The 21,303-nt window shown below is 31.8% G+C and overlaps 2 protein-coding genes and 1 long non-coding RNA gene across 3 annotated transcripts in view; 2 read left to right on the top strand and 1 right to left on the bottom strand.

Annotated features, from left to right (window-relative positions):
- The first annotated feature begins 5,431 nt into the window (after positions 1-5,431).
- Positions 5,432-13,615, top strand: LOC102583333 (syntaxin-32-like). The gene is made up of 5 exons (XM_006356559.2): positions 5,432-6,076; positions 9,201-9,445; positions 9,651-9,859; positions 11,991-12,188; positions 13,334-13,615. Exons 1-5 carry the CDS (start codon positions 5,830-5,832, stop codon positions 13,491-13,493), a joined length of 1,059 nt encoding a protein of 352 aa, XP_006356621.1. The 5' UTR covers positions 5,432-5,829; the 3' UTR covers positions 13,494-13,615.
- A 281-nt stretch (positions 13,616-13,896) lies between these two features.
- On the bottom strand, positions 13,897-15,963 carry LOC107062408 (uncharacterized). Its single transcript, XR_001474595.1, has 2 exons — positions 15,200-15,963; positions 13,897-14,053 (listed from the first exon to the last, which is right to left on the bottom strand). It is a non-coding gene; the product is annotated as an uncharacterized lncRNA (long non-coding RNA).
- Positions 15,964-20,128: 4,165 nt separating this feature from the next.
- Positions 20,129-21,303, top strand: part of LOC102583003 (translation initiation factor IF-2-like) — an 11,114-nt gene continuing 9,939 nt past the window's right edge. The window contains 1 exon segment of the mRNA XM_015313002.1: positions 20,129-20,488. Coding sequence (XP_015168488.1) covers positions 20,210-20,488 — 279 coding nt within the window. The 5' untranslated portion in view covers positions 20,129-20,209.

Raw genomic sequence — 21,303 nt, 5'->3', positions numbered from 1 at the left:
TTTTTAGTTTTTCTTAATAAAGAAAACGTAAGTCTATTATAACCTTACTTAACAATAAATTCTATTTTAATTTAAAAATTAGAATATAATAAAACTATGCTAATGAGAAATAAGCATGGCATAAAGAAATAGATAATACGAAAAAATTACATAGAATCATGTAAAGTAAGGTTGATAATAAGAAGAATATGAAATATAATAATAAAAAATAAAAAATAAACTTTTACAAATTTTTAGAATAATAAAATTTAAAAAATAACTTAAAATAATAGAAGTAAAAAAAATTAAAATAGAAATAAAAAAATTAAAAAGTAATCATGTGGTAATTACACCATGTAATTACCAGCAATTCACAGTCTCTGCCTGTCAATTGTAGAGTATAATTACCCCCTGTCAATTACACCAATTACCTGCTGACCAAGTAATTACTTGTCCTGTAAAACAGGACAAGACAATATAATTACACCAATTACACCAAATCCAATTACCAGGGTGTCCTTCCAAACAGGCCCTTAAAATTTTGCCTCATCAAAGTTAACTTAGGGAAGATGAGTTCATTTTTATGAGTCCGGAGCCAAAAGGGCAAAAAAAATTGTCAAAAATTTCAAAAGAACACATCAAATTTTTTTAAAACCAAAAGGGCAAAATCGCTCCTGACGGTGCGATTTCCCTCTGACACAATGACGAAAAATCGCTGCCAGGGCAACGATTTTGTCTAAAAAAAAATTTTCTTTTTTTTTTAAATTAAAAATCGCTGCCTTTGCAAAAAAAAATCTTTTTTTTAATTAAAAATCGTTGCCACAACAGCGATTTTAAGTAAGAATTTTTTTTTCCTTATATCGCTGCAGGGGCAGCGTTTTTCATGCCTAGTGCTATTATTTTCATGTCTATTGTTAATTATTAATAATATAAAAATGATAAACAAGACAGACAGTATACTCAATAAAATTATTGAAGCATGAGAAAAATTGAATTATATATCATAAATAATAATAAAAGAATATTGAATTAAAAAAAAAATTCTTAACCAACAGCGATTTTGAAGAAAAAAAGATTTTTTTTTTTGAGAAAATCGCTGCTAAGGTAGTTAAAAGAAAATCTCTGTTAAGGCACTTAATTTATTATAGTGATATAGTATCCCTAGCGAGATTTTAGCATGAAAATCTCCGACATAGAGTTAAAAGAAATTGTTGAAAAGGTAAATTATATTAGAGGAGAGGAAAAGCAAAAGGGGGAAAAAAAACTTGAAAGTATAGAAACTAATAATAATGACTTTAATTTGGATTTTAATTAGCTAGAACGTGCATTTTGGTTATTGTGTTAAAAGTCATACCTACAAAATCTACTTCATTTTGTACGAATTTGAACAAAATCGCTGCTATAGTTGTCGTACGTTAAAAAAAATAAAAATAGCTGCCTTAGCAGCGATTTTCTCAAAAAAAAAATCTTCTTTTCTTCAAAATCGCTGCTATATTAAGAATTTAAAAAAAAAAAAAAATTTAATTCAATATTCTTTTATTATTATTTATGATATATAATTCAATTTCCCTCATGCTTCAATAATTTTAATGAGTATACTGTCCGTCTTGTTTAACATTTTTATATTATTAATATTAATAATTAACAATAGACATGAATAGGCATGAAAATAATAGCACTAGGCATGAAAAACGCTGCCCCTGAAGCGATGTAAGGGAAAAAAAATTCTGACTTAAAATCGCTACCGTGGCAGTGATTTTTAATTAAAAAAAAAAAAAAGTTTTTAGACAAAATCGTTGTTAGGGCAACAATTTATTGTCATTGTGTCAGAGGGAAATCGCTCCGTCAGGAGCGATTTTGCCCTTTTGGTTTTAAAAAAAATTGATGGGCCCTTTTGAAATTTTTGACAATTTTTTTTGTCCTTTCGGCTCCGGACTCTCATTTTTATAGAATCTTCTTTCTCTTGATTCGATTCCCCGTGTTATTCAGGAGCATGTACATTATTTATCTCACTTAAAATGTATATGATCACGTCACTAAAATGAACTATTCAAATAGTGGTTGTGATTTATTATATTAATAGATTTTCTTGTGTTGATTGATTGTAAGAGATGAGAAGGGTACACACAAACAACAGTTGCATTGAAGATCAACAAGATGTTTGTTTTGTCCTTGCCAGATGAGTTGGAGAGATTTTAATATTCATTAATGTAGAGAGAAATATATATAGACAATCTTTGTAAAAATAGTATTTAGAGTGGTTATTTCTTATAACGTTTGTATGAACTATGAAAATGGAAGAAATTTAAATGTCCATAGCAAAGTCAACATTAAATTCTCGAGTGACTAAATGATTACCGCAAAGCACTCCAAAAAAGTCTCGAGTGTTCATGTGTTGGGCTAGTGCATTAGCACAGGTAGGCCTAATCTAGTCTAACTTATAAATGTGACATTATTGTAGTATTTCCTCCGCCGATTTTTAATTGTTTGTTATTGATTTAACATAATTTAAGGAATAGTAAATAAAACATTAACTTTATTATATTATCTTTTTATATAATAAATTCAATATTTTGAAAAATAGAATGAGAATAATTATAGTTAATAACAAACATAAATTAAGTTATAAGTAATAAATTATTTTTTAATTTCTCAAATTGAATAAATAAAATTATTTCTATACTTGTGTCTCAAAAGAAATCATAAATAGTTATGCTGCTATAAATCATTTCATTAATAAATATGAACAAATTTTTACATTTTTTTAAACGTAAAATACTATAAGTTATGACTTAAAATAATTAAAAATTATATAAGAAAATTGAGTGACTCTCTAAATTTCATCCATGCCACATAAATTAGGACCAAAAGAGTAACATATTATTTAAAAATTATATAAATATTATAAATCACAATAATTGACAACTTAATATGTAAAAAATTGGGTGACTTTCCAAATTTCATTTTTGCCATATAAATTACGACAAAATAAGTAACATCAAATAGGCTCTGTTCGATACGAATAATTTAATCAAACTTCAATGTAAATACTGAACAATAGATTGGAAAAAAAATAAAATCGAAAGTAGTCATTTCGAGTCATTTTTTACAAATTTATTTTTATGCATAAATAATTTATTTTAAAAAATCATTTTCTTCATTTCCTATATTGACAAGGACGAGCTTTTTCACGAAGAAAGCTTCACGCCCAACTGCTTGTATATCGATCGGAAAGAAGCAGCTGCAAATGCTATCAGTGGTTCTTACCTTCCTATCCCATCTATCTATAAGAGTTGCTTGATTCACCCCATCTTTAATAGGACTGGACTAAGTTCGGGCAGATCTCCGTCCCATTTCACGGATGCATCGCATTGAGAATTGACTCGTTGGATTAACCACTTAGACGGAGAGTCCCCCGTATTCAACTCATAAGTAGTCGGAATGTGGTGCAGTAGATGAAACTAATCTTTCTTTAATCAGAGATTTGAATATGTACATAATCAAATAGGCTCTGTTCGATACGAATAATTCAATCAAACTTCAATATAACTACTGAATAATAGACTGGACAATAAGGGTCTTTTTGGAAAGTCACCATGTAATTGGAATTGGTGTAATTACTAGGGTAGTAATTACCAGCCTAATAATTACACAGTCTAATAACTACACTGACCTGTTTGGTTGCCACAGTGTAATTACACTGTAATTACACATGTCCTGTTTGGATGCCACAGTGTCATTACACATGTTCTGTTTGGATGCACAATTGCAATCATAAAATTATAATAAATTTTAAAAATAAAAATTAATCATTTTAAATTTATACTAGACAAATAAGAAATTTTATAAATGACATTAAATTAAATATTTAAGATATATATTCTTTTTTGAAAATATATTAATTAATAAACATATTTACTGTAACTAATATTATGAAAAATAATTGATTTATATTTTTTCAAATTAATATATTTCAATTGAATTGATCGTAACAACTAAAAGTATGAAGTTTCTACGAACATTGTGAAATGCATGTTTGATAAAAAGAATAGTAATATATAAATAAAATATCATAAATTATTAAATGTTTGACAAAAATATAATCTATCAAGTCTAATTAAAAAATGACGTGCAATGTAAATTCAATATTACTAAAACAAATGAAACCGAAAATATAACATAAGTAATAAATTAAAAACAAAAAATTTAACATCATACTCTTATAACAAATTTCAACATAGCAATAAATATATTTTATTTTTATTTCTTCATAATAAAGAAAACACGTACTATAACCTTACTTAACAATAAATTCTATTTTAATTTAAAAATTAGAATACTATTAAAATTATGCTAATGAAAAAATAAACATGGCATAAAGAAATAGATAATACGAGAAAATTACATAGAATCACGTAAAGTAAGGTTGAGGAAAAGAATAAAATGAAATATAATAATATAAAATAAAAAATAGACTTTTACAATTTTTTTAGAAAAATAAAAATAAAAAGAAATTAAAATAATAGAAGTAAAAAAATTAAAACAAAAAAAATAAAAATAGAAATTAAAAAAAATGAAAAATAATCAAGTGGTAATTACATGGTAATTACACCATGTAATTACCAGCAATTCACAGCATCTGCCTGTGAATTGTAGAGTGTAATTACCCCATGTCAACTACACTAATTACCTGCTGACCAAGTAATTACCTGTGCTTCTAAACAGGACAAGACAGTGTAATTACATCAAATTCAATTACTAGAATGTTCTTCCAAACAGGCCCTAAATAAAATCGAAAGTAGTCATTTTTAAGAGCCCGTTTGGATTGACTTAAAAAAAGTAACTTTTTAAAGTGCTGGAACTTATTTTAAAAATAAGTAGTTATGTGTTTGGATAAAAGTGCTGCAGTTGAAAAAAAAGTTGTTGATGTGTTTGGCAAATAGGTGCTGGTAAACATTTTTTTTTAATTAAAATGTCTGAAATACCCTTTAAGATGTTAACATGATAAAAAGTTGATTAATTTAAGGTTTTTATACTTAAAAATAAATTTATATTTTACATCCATAAGTAATAATATTTTCCTATCATTCACATATTTCTTTACCACCACAAATTATTTATAAGAGGAATAATAATAATAATAATAATAATAAAAAAAATAAAATAATAATAACAATAATAATAATAATAATAATATAATAATAACATGTTAAGGTTAATTCAATATGGGCAATTTGAGAATTGTATAAAAGAATTAAGGACAAAAGGTAATATACTTGGTCAACATAAAAGGGCTTTTAAGTTAAAAAAAAAGAAACTCCCCTCACCGAGCTTTTTAGCTTTTGGCTTAAAATAAGTCACTTTGATAATTACCAAACACTCTAATAAGTCAAAAACTGACTTTTAAGCCAGTTTGACCAGCTTAAAAGCCCATCCAAACAGGCTCTAACTCACGTGGTATTGGGTTCAATTAAACCATTCAATTTTTCTTCCAAAACTCACCTCGTTCCTAAATCCTAGCACCGCCAGCTTCTGAATCGTTTTTCGGATCAAATGGGCTCCCTCCTCCTCTCAATGTTCCGCATCTGATCTGCAAATCCTTCAATCCCCTACAGATCGAACAATCACTAAATCTCTCTGCGCAAGGTCTAGGGTTTTCATCCCGTATTCGTCATTCTCACCTTCGTCGGAGAAGATTTCTGGATCTCGCAATTCTAGGGTTCTTCAGATCCAATCGGTTTTTGAATGCGCATGTGAAATTCTCTATGTTTTTTTTTTTTTATAATTGAGGAGCATAGATCGATTTGTTAGTGTATTGAAAGTTATAATTTTCGGAGATTATTATTGAAAATGCCTGTGAAAGTAGCGAGTGCGTCATTTCGGGATCGGACTCAGGAGTTTCAGAGTATAGCGGAGAGGTTAAAGAAGTCATTTTCGTCTTTTCAGAATGGGCCGATTAGCAGCAGCACCAGCAGTGGTTCTAGATCGGAGGAACAGAGGACCACTATTGCTATGCAATCGGAGTTCAATCGGCGAGCCTCCAAAATTGGTTTTGGAATACATCAAACTTCTCAGAAGCTTGCAAAGCTAGCAAAACGTAAGCCAATATTAGGACATCTCTTAGTCTCTCAGATACTTCATTTTGTATTAAGGATTCACTCTATATCCTATTTGTTTGTGAGATTGTACCAAGCCCGGCTAAAAGAGGAAGGGTAGCTGTATGTCGGCAACCAAACTAAAACTAATCAAAATATATCATTAGCCCACTCCAACTAGCTTGATGTTGAGGCATAGTTTTGGAGTTTCTAGTTGTTCTATGTCCCATTTAGTTCTTGGCCCTATTAAATAGTAGCAAACAAGCAAACAATTTGGAATGGAGGAGTATTTCTGTACTCCATTTGTCCCATTATACAACTCTTTCAATAATTGGATAACCTTACAATTTCTTGAACATTTTATATCTTTCATAGTAGTTACTAGTTAGTATAGTAATTCTGATTAAATTTCGGATGTCTCAAATTGTATTTTAAAAAAAACGAAATTACTTGTATTTGGGATCAGTCTGTAGATTAGAGATTTCACATATGGTGCTTCAACACCGTAGTTGGGACACTGGGATTTCTTTTCACAAGTTAAATAGTATAATTAACAGTGGGAAGAAAAATTCCTGATTACAAGAGGTATATCAGAAGTAGAGAACCTACGTCAAAACACGATTCTCTACAGCAGCCTCTCAATCCTTTATACAAGTAGGAATACCGAGATTATTAACTTTTTCATTTTAGCAATCATGCGAGTCATCCCACTATTGGGAGGAAATATGAAGTCACACTAAACCACACTGCTAAGAAATGTATAATTATGGAGGTTGTGGTTGCATTTGTCGCTCTTGAAAGTTATTAAGTTTTGAATTGTGATATGAAGGATTTACAATTTTGTTGCTAATATAAGCTTAATTTAGCTGATGTGAGCTGGGCTTTAGCCTCTGAGTGTTAGTGTCATAATGTGCATCCAATGAACTTGATGGTAGCACATATAATTCTTCTCCAATACAGAGCGCTTGATGTTCTTTAGAAAAGAGATTCTGAAACACTCACTTGGTGGGATATTCTAAGTGGGGTGATTTTCTTTGAAAAGGTTTCATTCTAATATAAGCTTAATTTAGCTGATGTGAGCTGGGCTTTAGCCTCTGAGTGTTAGTGTCATAATGTGCATCCAATGAACTTGATGGCTTTTAGTTTTTTTTTTTTTTGATAAGGTTGATGGCTTTTAGTTGTAGCACATATAATTCTTCTCCAATACAGAGCGCTTGATGTTCTTTAGAAAAGAGATTCTGAAACACTCACTTGGTGGGATATTCTAAGTGGGGTGATTTTCTTTGAAAAGGTTTCATTCTAATATAAGCTTAATTTAGCTGATGTGAGCTAGGTTTTAGCCTTTGAGTGTTGGGTCATAATGTTCATCCAATGAACTTGATGGTAGCACATATAATTCTTCTCCAATACAGAGCGCTTGATGTTCTTTAGAAAAGAGATTCTGAAACACTCACTTGGTGGGATATTCTAAGTGGGGTGATTTTCTTTGAAAAAGTTTCATTTTTATAGCTTCAGTCCCAGGGTTTAAAGGTTCTACTCGAAGTTCTCAGTTCGGAGTTTCTTCATTGAAGTTTGGGTCGGATTTCTCTGATTAGAAATCTTCTTCTAAAATTGAGGTTTCTTCTCATTTTTCTGCAAATTTTGGATCAGTAATGAACGTTAGCTGAAATATCGGAGTTCGGATCAAATTTTTCTGGTCTCTGTTCAAAATTCTTTTTATATTGCAGTGACCCATGTATATGTCTGGTAGATTATTTTACCATTTCAGAGGACCAATATCAGTCGCACTCTAGCTAATTTTCTTCTTTTCTGGTTAAGTCTTGGTAGATAGGTTATCTGGTACAATGATACGTATGATGGTGGAAGGTAGCAGAACCTGATGGAGTAATTGAGTTGCACATAAGCTGGCTAAGCTGTCCTGATGCCACCATTATTATAAAAAACATGTGTAAAGTGATAATCTGGTAAATGACAGTGTTTAACTTGGAATCTTCCATTTTATGGATTTGCTAAGCATTAGAGTTGTGGAAAAAGCAGCTAAGAGCTTTCACAGATGAAAAGCTTTCTTCCAACTTCAGTCCTGTTACTTTCTGGATTTTGAAGTTAGTTGTTTCTTCTAATATGACCTTTCATTTTTCTTATCCAAATCCCATTTAATAGTATTCTGTGAAGAATGGAATACTTTATTCTATGGTGCTTTGAAGTTAATCTTTTTTGTTCTGTTTCTGGGGTTGACTTTTACCTTAGTGGTTTGACTTTGCTATCTTTCTTTTACTCCTTGGATTTTCTTTTTAGCCATTTCAGTATGTTTTGACTATTTGGTCAAATCTTATGCATTTTCCTTCTTATTCAGAAACAACATTCACGCCTAGTTTTATTCAGAATTTCTATGCTTTAAGACATTCCTTTTGCCTATTGAAGTGACAAAGTCATCAATTTTGGCGTACTAGATTACACAGTTCCCTTACAGGCCCCAGTTATGACCTCCCTTTATATTTTCTCATCATGGGTTCGTGGGGCAGTTCAGTTTGTTGTGTATAATGATTTAAGCACGGTGTTAGAAATTTATGTAAAAGGAAATATACGTGCAAACTTGGGCAATTGATCTTTCTTATGGATGCTAAGGAAATCATGTAAAAGGAAATATAGGTGCAAACTTGGGCAACTGATCTTTCTTATGGATGCTAAGGAAATTTGGGTAATGAGTTGCTAAATCCGATGTTGCTTGGACTCTTCAAAAATGTCTATGGGTGCGTGTCGGCTTCTCCTAAAGTAGTGTATTTTTGGAGAATCCGACACGGGTGCGGCATCGAAAGTGAAAAGTCTATGCAACTTGGGCTAAATCTAATCTTCTCAAGTCCTCAAGGACCATAATGGATTTTCTTGTTCAAGTTTATCTTTAATACTGCAGTCCCTCCCTAGATTTCATGTTCCTACTAACCTGACCATTTATGCTTTGGTTTCTTCTCAAACTGTAAAAGAGAGATGTTGATCCTTATTTTATTTTTTAAACATATTATTGGTTTATACCAGGGCCTTGGCTCTTTGACACTTATTTATGTTGTGATTATAATCAGGGCCAAGGTTTCTGATCTTTATCTAATAGTGGTTTATGTTTCATTCCAGTGGCAAAAAGGACTTCCGATTTTGATGATCCGACTACAGAAATCCAGGAGCTGACTGCAGTCATCAATCAAGATATTACAGCACTTAACTCTGCTGTAGTAGATCTCCAGCTTCACTCTAATTCTCGTAATGAAAGTGGTAATAGTGATACCACTAGTCACTCGACAACTGTTGTAGATGGCTTGAAGAACAGGCTGATGACTGCCACAAAGGAGTTCAAAGAAGTACTCACCATGCGGACAGAGGTGAGACTAGCCAGATGCTGGTTATATCTTCTTTGTTATCCTTTTTTCTTACTCAAATAGATCTTTTGTGAGTCTCAATTTAGCGAAGGCTTCTATTTACTATTTTTTTTGTGGCTACATGTATCCTTCAACTTTTTGGTCGTTAACAGTAGAAAAAATACACTTCATCATGGTCATTTACATTTTCTTGAATTTCTGTTTTCAGAATATGAAGGTTCATGAGAACAGAAGACAGATGATTTCTTCATCGACTACCAAAGAAGCTTCGAATCCATTTATGCGCCAGCGTCCACTAGCGGGATTTCACTGGGTATGTTGTTGTTGTCCACTAGCTTCAAGGAATACTGCTATTACATCAGCCAGTCCCCCTCCTTGGGCTAATGATTCAGCTTCTTCTTCTCAGTTATTTCCAAGGTGAGGAAATACACCGTCTTAGCAGTTCATGCCTTACAGGCCTGCTATCACTGAACATATTAGTGGCCATGAGTTTCTTTTGTAATTATGGGAATGTCTTGCTTGCTATATTTTTATTACAATGATTTTAACTAATTCAAAAGAATAGATGAAACCCTAGGAGTCTGTTCTTCTTTCCAACCTTTGCTTTTGGTAATCTTGACATGATTACTGATCTACCCATGTTGATGCCAAAAAGAAATTACAAATGATTCATTTGTTAAAGGTTGAAAGAGAGGAGATAGCTATTCCTCTCGTGGGAATAACCTTTTCAGTCTATGGCCTAATCTGTCTCCCTGAGTTAACTACTGGACAGTCCGTATAATAGCTTCTCCAAACATGATCTACGATAATACTAAGTACCTTTATTTTATCCTATTTGTCTAATCTGTTACTAGATCCAAATTTTTCTTAACCCCTTTCTTCCATGAAACTTATATTCTTGACTTGGTGAAATTGAATAAGACACACACCTTGTTTGGATGAATGCTGTTTGGTAACAGTTCAAGTGGTCGGAAGTTTTGATCTCTATCTGGTTAAAATGATTGGGGGCTGATCTCCTGGAAGTTTGGTTTCACATGATCTTTTGCTTTAAAAATCATGAGAAATTTAAATGGTACACTCTTACCCCTTACCCACATTTCCCCATGCCTCTCCCCTTTAACACACACTATTCTTCCCTTGTCTGTTTCCTCCCATGGGCCTTCTTTTATCATTTCATTATTTATCTTCTATCAGTATACTAAGATTGTATTGTTTACACTCTTTTGACTTATTACCTAGTTACTCTAATTGCCTGTGTTGGAACTTTGTGCATTCTTCTCGTGTTGCTATATTTGTTGGTTATCTATTTGATCATATCTTAATATCTCTCTCCCTCTTTTAATTCTAGCCAAATTTGTGTTATTTCAATAAATTTTATAGTTTTAGCCACATTTTTTGTCAAATGGCACAAATTGATCAAAAAGTATTATATATGTTAGAACACTTGAATATGACAATACTCAGTGATGGTTATTAAGTTTACGGAGTACAAATAACAATGTAGTATAAAGTTAAGTAAAATAGAGGCAGCGGTGGTAGTGTTTGTGCTATGGTCAATAAAGATGACCCCACCACGACAGATGGTGCCCTATAAGGTCCAAACGAAGTAGCTGAGGGACGGGAGGGTAAAGATGAGTTATCATCATTGGAGCCATCTTATTGTAGGCAATTGAAATAAATGCATGTCACTGGTGGGGGTTTTTATTGCCTTGTTCTATTCTGGTTCCTGCTTAGTCAAAGGGCCTAGGTGAGCCTACAAAGGCTAGTTTTGGTGGTGTTGAAGATGTTACAAAACAAGTTAGACCTAAAATCATAGAAAGGAAGTCATTTTGAGAGATCTACAATCTCTTAAAATCCATGCAGACTTGGCAAAAAATAGAATATAATAGAAGAAAAAGATCCTCAACTAGTTGAGCTTAAGGCTAAATCTTGTTGGTACAGTCAAATTAGTCCAACATTTGCTAAGAGTTTTTCTTATTTTGTTGGGGGTTTGTGTGCAAGTTGAGAATGTAGTGTATTTTTAGGGTTAGAAAACCTAAATTTATAGAATATTGGCATGAGATGAGTCTAAATGGACAATGGGGATTCATATGTCTTGTCTGACCCCAACTAGCTTTGGATTTAGGTGTAGCTGTAAGGCACATGGTCATTCACTTTTTTAATAAGTTAAATAATGTTTATTAATGGTTGGAAGAACTCTCATATGCTAGCAACCAAGCAGTATACCAATAAGTAAAAAATCTGCAGCAAAATATGATTTTCTACAAAAGAAAACACCCAACCATCTATACAAATATGAATTTCATGGGTGCACTAAAAAGAAAACAGACATGAGAAGCTTCTCTTCAGATGTACAAAACAATTTATATATTAGCATCCTTGTCTACTTCTACTTGTCCCAAAAATAACATCCTTTGGTACTTTTCTTTGTCCAAACTGTAATGATTATCTGGAAAACTAACTAAGGTAAACCAGACCCTGTTCTACATCTGTTTTTCGTGCTCGCTTTGGGTTTTTTAAGTATCACTAAGTTTTTCCCCTCTTGTAGGAAGCAAGGGGATGGAAACACACAGCCATTGTTGCAGGATCAACAACAGCAGCAGCAGCAGATAGTTCCATTGCAAGACAGCTACATGCAGAGTAGAGCTGAAGCTTTTCAAAATGCCGAGTCTACTATCCATGAGCTGGGCAGCATTTTTAATCAGCTTGCTACCTTGGTTTCTGAGCAAGGGGAGGTTGCAGTCAGGTTTGTATAACAATTGTTTTTGCACTCAGAAAATAAACAGATGTAGGAGACGATGATGATGATGAAGATAATAATAATAATAATAATAATTCTTATTATAATAATTATAATAATAATGGTGATGATAATAGAAGGATTTAGGAGATTTCAATGCATCGTATTTTCATAGTTATCTTTGTACAACCAGTTGGCACCAATGTAGTCTCCTAGTTGTAAAGACGTAAAGTTAAATATGTGAGATGGCAAGTAATGAATATTTTGTTTGTTAATTTCTATCAACTAATCACTAGTTTTGGATGATCACTCTGATCAATACTTTGATGTCTTCTCTTGTTGATATCCTATTTTGCATGGTAAAAGTTAATTTTTTAACCTTTGCATGAACTTTTGGACTGAGAAACATTAACGTTCCAATATGGGATCGGATCATGCATCCACCATCTGCTAGTTAGAGGGATTAGAAGACCTAGTGTCTTTTATATTATTTCATTCATATTTATGTTGGAAGAAACGGGCTAATTCTTCTCAGTTCTTAAAAATAATAATTGGTAAGTTCTTTGTTAAATTGAGCTTTTGAAGTTCCTCAAGGGTCATTAACATGATATGCATATCTACTTGTGGTTAACATAAAATGTGATGTGTGTACTCTCAATGAACCCCACCATCACATTTTATTTAACGCCTCTTTCTATTGTGACATGTAGTTTAATTCTTGGCCTTGGCACACTTCTTTTCATTTACAAGTAAATCTTTTGTACATAATTGATAATATTTGAAGTCAAATTTGCGTGAGATGTTATAAATGTTCTTCATATATGATGTTTGTGCAATCAACAAGTAAGGTTTACTGCTTTATCCCCATATTGGTTAGAGAAAAATCTGACAGTTGATGGAAGTTTTTTGTACTTTGAGCTATCTGTATTTAGAATCTTGTAAAATGGTGCCTTCCACTTAAAGTTTGGTGCTTCTCCTGTTGTCTGTAAGGTGTAAAACCTTGTACTACCTGATTGTTGATATTAAACTGATACTCACAAGTCACAATATAGTCCTTAGTTACGACTTCTGATCAAGATACAATGGGGTGAGGGTGGGGATGGGTAGCAAATTCTTTTAGCAGTAAAGTAATATCTTGGTTTCTGTCACAGGATTGATGAGAACGTGGATGACGCACTAACAAATGTGGAAGGGGCACAAGGGGCTCTGCTCAAATACCTCAATAGCATCTCGTCAAATCGGTGGCTAATGATTAAGATATACTCTGTGTTGATTTTCTACCTTATGATTTTCCTATTTTTTGTGGCATAGTGAACAATGGACATTGGACAAAGTGTGATGTAGAAAGACAAATAATCGTGTATTTTAGATAAGTTGCTCCGACCCCTGGTAACGCTACTGTAATGTTTCAAAAGTTCGAATTTGGCTGTTTACATCCCTACTCTATTCAAATAAGGCGAAACGTCATGGTGACTAAAAAATAAACAATTGATTCAATTTTAAAAGAATTTTAAGAAAATAAGAATTTTAAAGGAATTGCTGTCTAATTTTAGGAAAATTAGGAAACCAATTAATCAATCTACGAAACCAAGATATTCTAGATAAGGGATTCAAGTAATTTCGAAGGGAAGGGATTAGGCATCCTTTGAAATCCACAAATGTGGGTTTCGACTGAATTCATTTTTTTCAAATTGAGGATGAAAATAAAATAATGTACAAATATAATAAACATGCAATATACACAAGTAATATGATAAAACAATAATATAGGAATCGACCTAAATTTGTCTATCGTCAATAATATACAATATAAATAGGAATATAATTCGAACCTAATTCGAATAACTTCAATAGGAAGCACCTCCGGGTACCTGTAAAGACACTTAGTAAAAGTGTTAGTTATGAATAAAAATAAATGAATCAAAAATTAATTTAAAAATAAAAAACCGTCTTATTAACATGGGAAACCTTAGAAATCGACGGTAATTTCTTTATCAGCCATTTTGAACAAACAAAATATATGAAATTAAACTAAATTTTCGTTTTTTACAATGTAAAGGCCTCCAAAATCGACAGAGAGATTTTCTCATTGGCCATTTTGAACAAACAAAATATATGAAATTAAACTAAATTTTCGTTTTTTACAATGTAAAGGCCTCCAAAATCGACAGAGAGATTTTCTCATTGGCCATTTTGAACAAACAAAATATATGAAATTAAACTAAATTTTCGTTTTTTACAATGTAAAGGCCTCCAAAATCGACAGAGAGATTTTCTCATTGGCCATTTTGAACAAACAAAATATATGAAATTAAATTAAATTTTCGTCTTTTACAATGTAAAGGCCTCCAAACTCGACAGAGAGATTTTCTCATTAGCCATTTTGAACAAACAAAATATATTCAATATCAATTAACAATAACAAAAAATGACAAAATATTATCTTAACATTAACAAAAAGTAACAGTAACATGAAAAGTATAAAATTTACCGAAGGCAACACCATTATTAATAACAATATTAAATCCAACAAAATATAGCAAATATAATTTAAACTATTAAATTAATAGATTAGACAACAATTAAAAATAAGATAAGCATACGGAACAAAAGAACAATCAATAAAATAATCATAATAAAAACAAAATTAACACTAAAACAAATAACTCGATGTCAACAAATGAATAAAGTCAAAACGAATTAACAATATAAAATAATGAGAAAGTAACTATCCTAATAAAAGATCCATAAGTTGAGAATGAAATCACAATTGAAAATATTCTTTAACCATTAAACATTTAATTTAAATAAAAAAAAATTCAAAGCATAGCCACTGTAAGAGTAAACAAACAGCAAATCAATACAAAAGCTGTGAATAAACAATCAAATCAAAATAACACAGTATAATATCAACACAACAAATCGAAAAAGACAAACTTTATCAAACTCCGGCCAGATCTGGAAAAGCAATGAACGAAGTAAAATAGTTACAACAAAAATAAAACATAGAGGATTACTTGTTTGCCGGAGCTACGGAGGTTGGCGTTTTGCTGGTTGTGTCTGGTTGTTCGCGGAGCTTGAAGCTCGCAGTGGTGGGAACTCATTTTTTCATCGGAGCTCACCGACTTTGAGCCAAAATACCTGTAAAAAGAAGAAAATGTAAAAGGGGACGTGGAAGGGAACTGGCAGCGACTGGGTTGTTGTAGTTTATTGAAAAGGGATGGTCTGGGTCGGGGTTTTGGATGGCCGCTCGGAGCTTTGGTTGCTGGTTTATGAGGCTGTGGCGATTGACTTAAAGGGGGTTTTGGTCTGGTGGGAGAGGGAAACGGGGTGGTTTGGAGGTGGCGAGCTTCGAGCTCGCCAGTGGATCTGGAAAAGGAATAAAATAGGTAGTGTGGGGATCGTTTGGCTGGTTTTGGGTCTGTTGGTGTGTTGTTTGCTGCTGTGTGGGTCTGGTAAGGAAAAATGGTTGTTTTGGAGTGGGGTTTTTGGGTGGTAGTTGCTGGAAACGAGGAAAGGGGAAATGGGGTTGTTTCCGGTGACCATTTCACCGGAAAAAGGGGAAAAAGAAGAGGGTTTTAGAGTTGCCGGAGCTTAGCCGGAATCCGGGATGGTGATGACCGAAAAGTTAATGAATAGTAGAGCCCATTTTGAATTCAAATCTGTAAATTTTACAACCCTATTCTAAAAAATAAATTCACCACCCCTATTTTTTAACCTAACCAAAATCTATATAGAAAATAATTGTTAAATGGGCTCAATTTTTGGGCTTCTGATTGTAGCCCAAAATTATCGATCAAGTAAAATATCTGTATTTGAATGAATTTTTTAGATTATGCAAAATATCAATATTAACAAATGTAACAAATAAAATGAATTAAAATAAATATAATGCACGTACTAATGTAGGGGTGTGCATTCGGTTTTTCGGTTTGGTTTTACACTATTCGGTTTGGATTTTCGGTTTTTGGTTTTGTAAAAATGTAACCCAATCCGATCCAAAATAAAATTTGGTTTGGTTTGGTTTTCCTCTATTCGGTTCGGCTTTTTTCGGTTTGGTTATTCGATTATGTCAATAATTAATAACATATATAACCAAAGTAATAATATTTAATCCCTTAAATATACTTTCTAATATAAATCATAAGTAAAATTTAAAACACAATACTTATAAGTATACCTATTATAGATGTAATTCAAACATAAAATATAAACGTAATCATCATGAAAGGCAATAAACCAAAAAGGGACAAAAGTGGTTAACTCCAACTTAATTCTAAGCCTAAACATTATATATATTTGGTTTTTTTCGGTTTTTTGGTTTTTATTTTTAAAATTCAAAACCAAACCAAAAAAACAAACAAAGTAATTTATTAATCCAAAACCAATCCGAAAAACCAAAAAACCAATCCAAATAAAAATTCGGTTTGATTTGGTTTGGTTATTCGATTTAATCCGAATAGTGCACACCCCTATACTAATGACATGTAAAAAATGTAATTTTAAAATTAACTGATAAAAAACCCTACATTTTGACAAATAAAGATAGTTATCGATAAACTTATTTAAAATTATAAAAAAAAAAATTGAACCATTAGATAAATAAAACTTAAAATTTGCGAATTTTTGAAAATGTTAGGCCAAAATTGGGTGTCAACATTGGTACCAACTTGACTGTGGAAAAAACACCGTATTTTATACAATTCATTGAATTGTTTAATTGAATGTGGAAGCTCAGCTTGACTGCATTCTACATTTTAAAAAAGTCATGCCAAAACTGAGAACTGTCATATGTTTTTGAAAATATTTTCTTGAAATAATTCATAAACACAGCCTTAATCATTGAATTAGTAGGAGTCAACTAACACTAACCTCTTCCTTTCTTGTATTTTTTCATAATGAATTAATTACTAATAAAGAATGTTGTTTTAAGTTTATTGTTTTTCTTAAGTAATGTAAAATGTTGTCATGTATGTATGTAGAACAAAATAGAGGTAGTTGATAATGTTTCTTCGAGGAAATTGTGCTACGTAACGTAGAAGCAGACAATTGTCATGCGCATGCATTTCTAGAAACAGCACAAAGTTATACTGATTTAAGAGGATATGAGTGAACACAATTCTATCCCCTTACAAATAGGTGTCTCTTGTGAAATAGACGGATTTTGCTAGGATCGGAATAGTTAAATGTCATGCAAAAGTTAAAACGTAAATCTTAAGCGATGAAAAATCGAGAAAAGGAGAAAAGAGAGAATAATTTAACATAGTTTTCTTATTGATCTACATACATATGAAACGAAATAAACAATCTACTAATATAAAAGTATTGAGAGAACTAATTCTCCCCTAAACAAGCCCTCTTCAAATCTCCTAACGAACTACATTGTGATTTGTTGGATCCTCAATTTATAAAAATTCAAATTTTCTTTTTCTAACAAAAGAATTAGTCCAATATAAATGATTATATATATATATATATATATATATAATTCTCCCCTAAACAAGCCCTCTTCAAATCTCCTAACGAACTACATTGTGATTTGTTGGATCCTCAATTTATAAAAATTCAAATTTTCTTTTTCTAACAAAAGAATTAGTCCAATATAAATGATTATATATATATATATACATATATATGTTAGTGGATTATTTTCTTTTGTACAAACACACACTATGATCCAAAGGTTTCAACAAATCTATCTTGCATGTTAGTCATATTTGACCTATTTAATTTTTGTGGCTATATCAAGTTCAGTGAAAAATTTCACTGCATCAGTTATTTATTAGCGAGAAAATACATAATTACGCCATGGAATTTATACCTTTTTTTAAAGTAGACACCTAAAGTTTGCGAGAGATCTATTATCTCACGAATCTACTTTTAACTATGAAAAATACACCCTTTTAACTCATTTTCAGAGTATGTGCAATTTCACGTTTGAGAGGCGCGTCAGTACTAAGAATTAACCCCTATACCAGTGTTTTAGTGCCATGTGGTGTGACCAATTTAATTTTTTTTACTTTATTAAATAGACCAATTTATATCTTCCACAAACCCCCATTGATGGCCATTGAAGAGCTCTCCATGTACATTCTTTTTTTTTTATCTTCTGTCAATCCAATAATTCAATCTATAAACGTTGTGAGATGCCATATGAACTTCTGGAGTTGGCAGAGTTCTCAAAAAGTCTCTTCTCTATATCAATCAAAAAACTCTATTTGCAAATTCACTGCTTCATCCTCTAAGCACCCAACAATCTGATTAGCCAATTTTGGTGACGCCAAATAGGAATGAGTTGAAGAATACACCTTGGACTGCAACGACGAATGCATGTTTGTACCATTTAGTGTTTGATAACTGATAGATCGATGAAGGTCATATGATGCATCCGTCGTTCTTTCCCTGTTTCTTCGAAAAGGGTTTTGATCACATTGAGCCCGTATTGCTTACTTAACTTGATCACATTCTTGTGTACCCATAAACAAAGAAGATGTCATTTGCGTTGTCACTATGAAACTCTCCAATAATGGAGCTTCTTCTATCAGTCACTGTTAAAGTTCTACAAACATCTGCAATGGAGTTTCTAAAATTCTCCATCACAATGTTCTTCTTCATCATGATTTGTGTACAAAATGTTTAAGATAAAAAAGAAATTTGTCAAGATTTTGAACGGGTCTGGGTTTTACCCAACCCTTTATTAAAAGGCTAGGAAAAAATAAAGTTACATTGTTTCATTTGGGGCGAGACACACTCACTGGTAATGAGATTGCAAATGCTGTTAAAATGGTGTATTTATTGTGATTCGAAATAATTTCGTGGGGTAATATGACTTTTACAAACTTAAAGTGTCTACTTCAAAAAAAATATAAAATTTCATGGGATGATTATGTATTTTTCTCATTTATTAGCATAATTCTATGTGTGCATGTGAAAGGACAAACTTAGTAAGGACATTATTGAACAATTATAATTTTCTCCCATAACTTGAAATTCAGAGTATATTTTTGTAGCCAAATTCGATAATCTTCAATATCAATCACCCTCTTCTATGACATCACATTGAAATCTTTATTGTTATTAAAGGTTAATAAAATGTTGAAATTATCACATACTCTAGACTTTTAACTTTTAACTGATCGTTGTAGTAAGATAATTTTTTTACAAATATTGACCTAACCATTGTTAATTTGGAGCCTTAATTTTAGAAATCGATCAATAATTGTTGTCTCTACACAAATTGACCATGCCTTCATAGTAGTTTTATGTCTTGAAAATCATAGCCGACATCTCATTATAAACGACTCTTCTAGCTACTATCAGAATTTGTCTACTTCAATTAGCTGAATTTGGAGGGTACAATAGAATGGTAACATACGAAGACCTACCTGCTTGGAAACTTGAAGAGATAGGAGAATCTAAAAGGGTAGATTCTGAATTTGAGATGTTAATTGAGGGACAACGGACAATGACCGCATCGAAAACGACAAGAAAGAGAAATAAATAACTGCTAGTAACGATCATAAACAAATATTATTAAATGAAGTTATTTTTAGCACACATGCATAATTCCAAAAAATGATAATATTGTATTTAAAGAACCATTTGAGTTGAGTTCTACGCCCATTTTTGAAATCAAATACATAGAAAATATTACACTTTGTTTAGAGTGACAATTTTTTTTTTTAATTTATAAATATATAAAGTTCATTCATTTTTATTCATACTTTTCGAACGAATCTACTAAATAATTATAAATTTTTGATAATGAACTAATTCAAATTCTGAATCCGCATAAATTGTATAGTTTGTGGAAAGGTTATGCTACATTTTTTTTTTTGGTAATTAAGAAAGCATGTTGCATAATTGCGCAATTATACATAAAATTGGTGTCTCTTTGATAAAAATTATAAAATATATTGATATATATATAAAACCTCCATCTTCTTTCTCAGTCTCTGTTATCTGCTGATCCAACAACTTCTCCAAACCCTAAATTGAAGAAGAAATATTGGGTTTACTTGGTTGAAATGATGGGGAGTAAAGAAGGGTCTGTGATGGTGAAGAATTCCAATGTATTTGCGGCGCTTGATACTCTGAGGAAGGAGAAGAAATCTGATAAGGAGAAGAGTAAAGGGACGTCGAAGAAGGAACAGGAGCCGGAAGTTTTGTGGGCTCCGGCGCCGTTGACGGTGAAATCTTGGGCAGATGTTGATGATGAAGATGATGACGATTACTATGCAACCACTGCTCCTCTTCAGTCTTTTGTGGGTTCCAATGAATCTGAAAAAAAACCTGAACCTGTTGAGGTATTGCACTTTTGCCTGCTTTTTATGTTCTGTTCTTTGGGTATGAAAAATTTCTGCTTTTTATGCGTGTTAGATTGTATTTTTCACCTTTTTGATAATCGAAAATCTATTCCCTTGAAAAATTGAACGAACGATGCATCTGAAAAGTGGTTGAAGAAGCCAACTAAACAAACAAAGATAGTGTTAATCACTCTACTGTGTTTCAACCTCGAATTGGTTGGGGCCTGCTGTTTTAGGACCTGAAGAATTCCATTAGGAAGTAGTTTGCTTTCCGAGTAAGTTAGTGGCAAAAACACTAGGTGATTCTTCCCATTTCTGTTGTTGCTGGAAATCTGTTGTTGGTGGATGGTGACAGATATCCCGTGGAATTATTCGAGTTGCGTGAAAGTTGACTTGGACACCACGGTTATTATTATGGTTTTCGGTGCAATATATATAACAAAAGAAACTTTATCAAACTAAGGAAATGAATCACAGTCATTGAATAACTTTTGAAAGAAATCAAATATCATAATCATACATTGTGTGGTAAAATAACCTAAAAAGAAACAATGATTCTATATAGAGAAGAATATATTTTAATTAACTATTTTTCCGCTAATTTCTCAAATCAAATTGAAAAATAATAATAATTCTTTTACATGTTTCTAACTTCATTTGTCATTTATTTATGTCATCATTAAATCGTAAACCCATCTCTTTTTGTCATCTGTACGAAATCATAAATATTTTTTATAGTACACGTTTCTTTTGGAAGTAGCCATCATTAGATATGTAGTATTTCTGCAACTTGGATTTTATCAAAAGTTATATCT

Source organism: Solanum tuberosum, unplaced genomic scaffold (genome assembly GCF_000226075.1).
Source record: "Solanum tuberosum cultivar DM 1-3 516 R44 unplaced genomic scaffold, SolTub_3.0 scf00225, whole genome shotgun sequence".
Lineage (NCBI taxonomy): Eukaryota > Viridiplantae > Streptophyta > Magnoliopsida > Solanales > Solanaceae > Solanum > Solanum tuberosum.
The sequence above is the reverse complement of the archived record's forward strand: the minus strand, read 5'-3'. Positions and strand labels throughout refer to the sequence as shown.

Excerpts from the sequence above, each read along its gene's own strand:
- LOC102583333 (XM_006356559.2), top strand. The coding sequence starts at position 5,830 with ATGCCTGTGAAAGTAGCGAGTGCGTCATTTCGGGATCGGACTCAGGAG. Across the intron at positions 6,077-9,200 it reads GCTTGCAAAGCTAGCAAAAC|TGGCAAAAAGGACTTCCGAT; the intron begins GTAAGCCAATAT and ends GTTTCATTCCAG. Across the intron at positions 12,189-13,333 it reads CAAGGGGAGGTTGCAGTCAG|GATTGATGAGAACGTGGATG; the intron begins GTTTGTATAACA and ends TTTCTGTCACAG.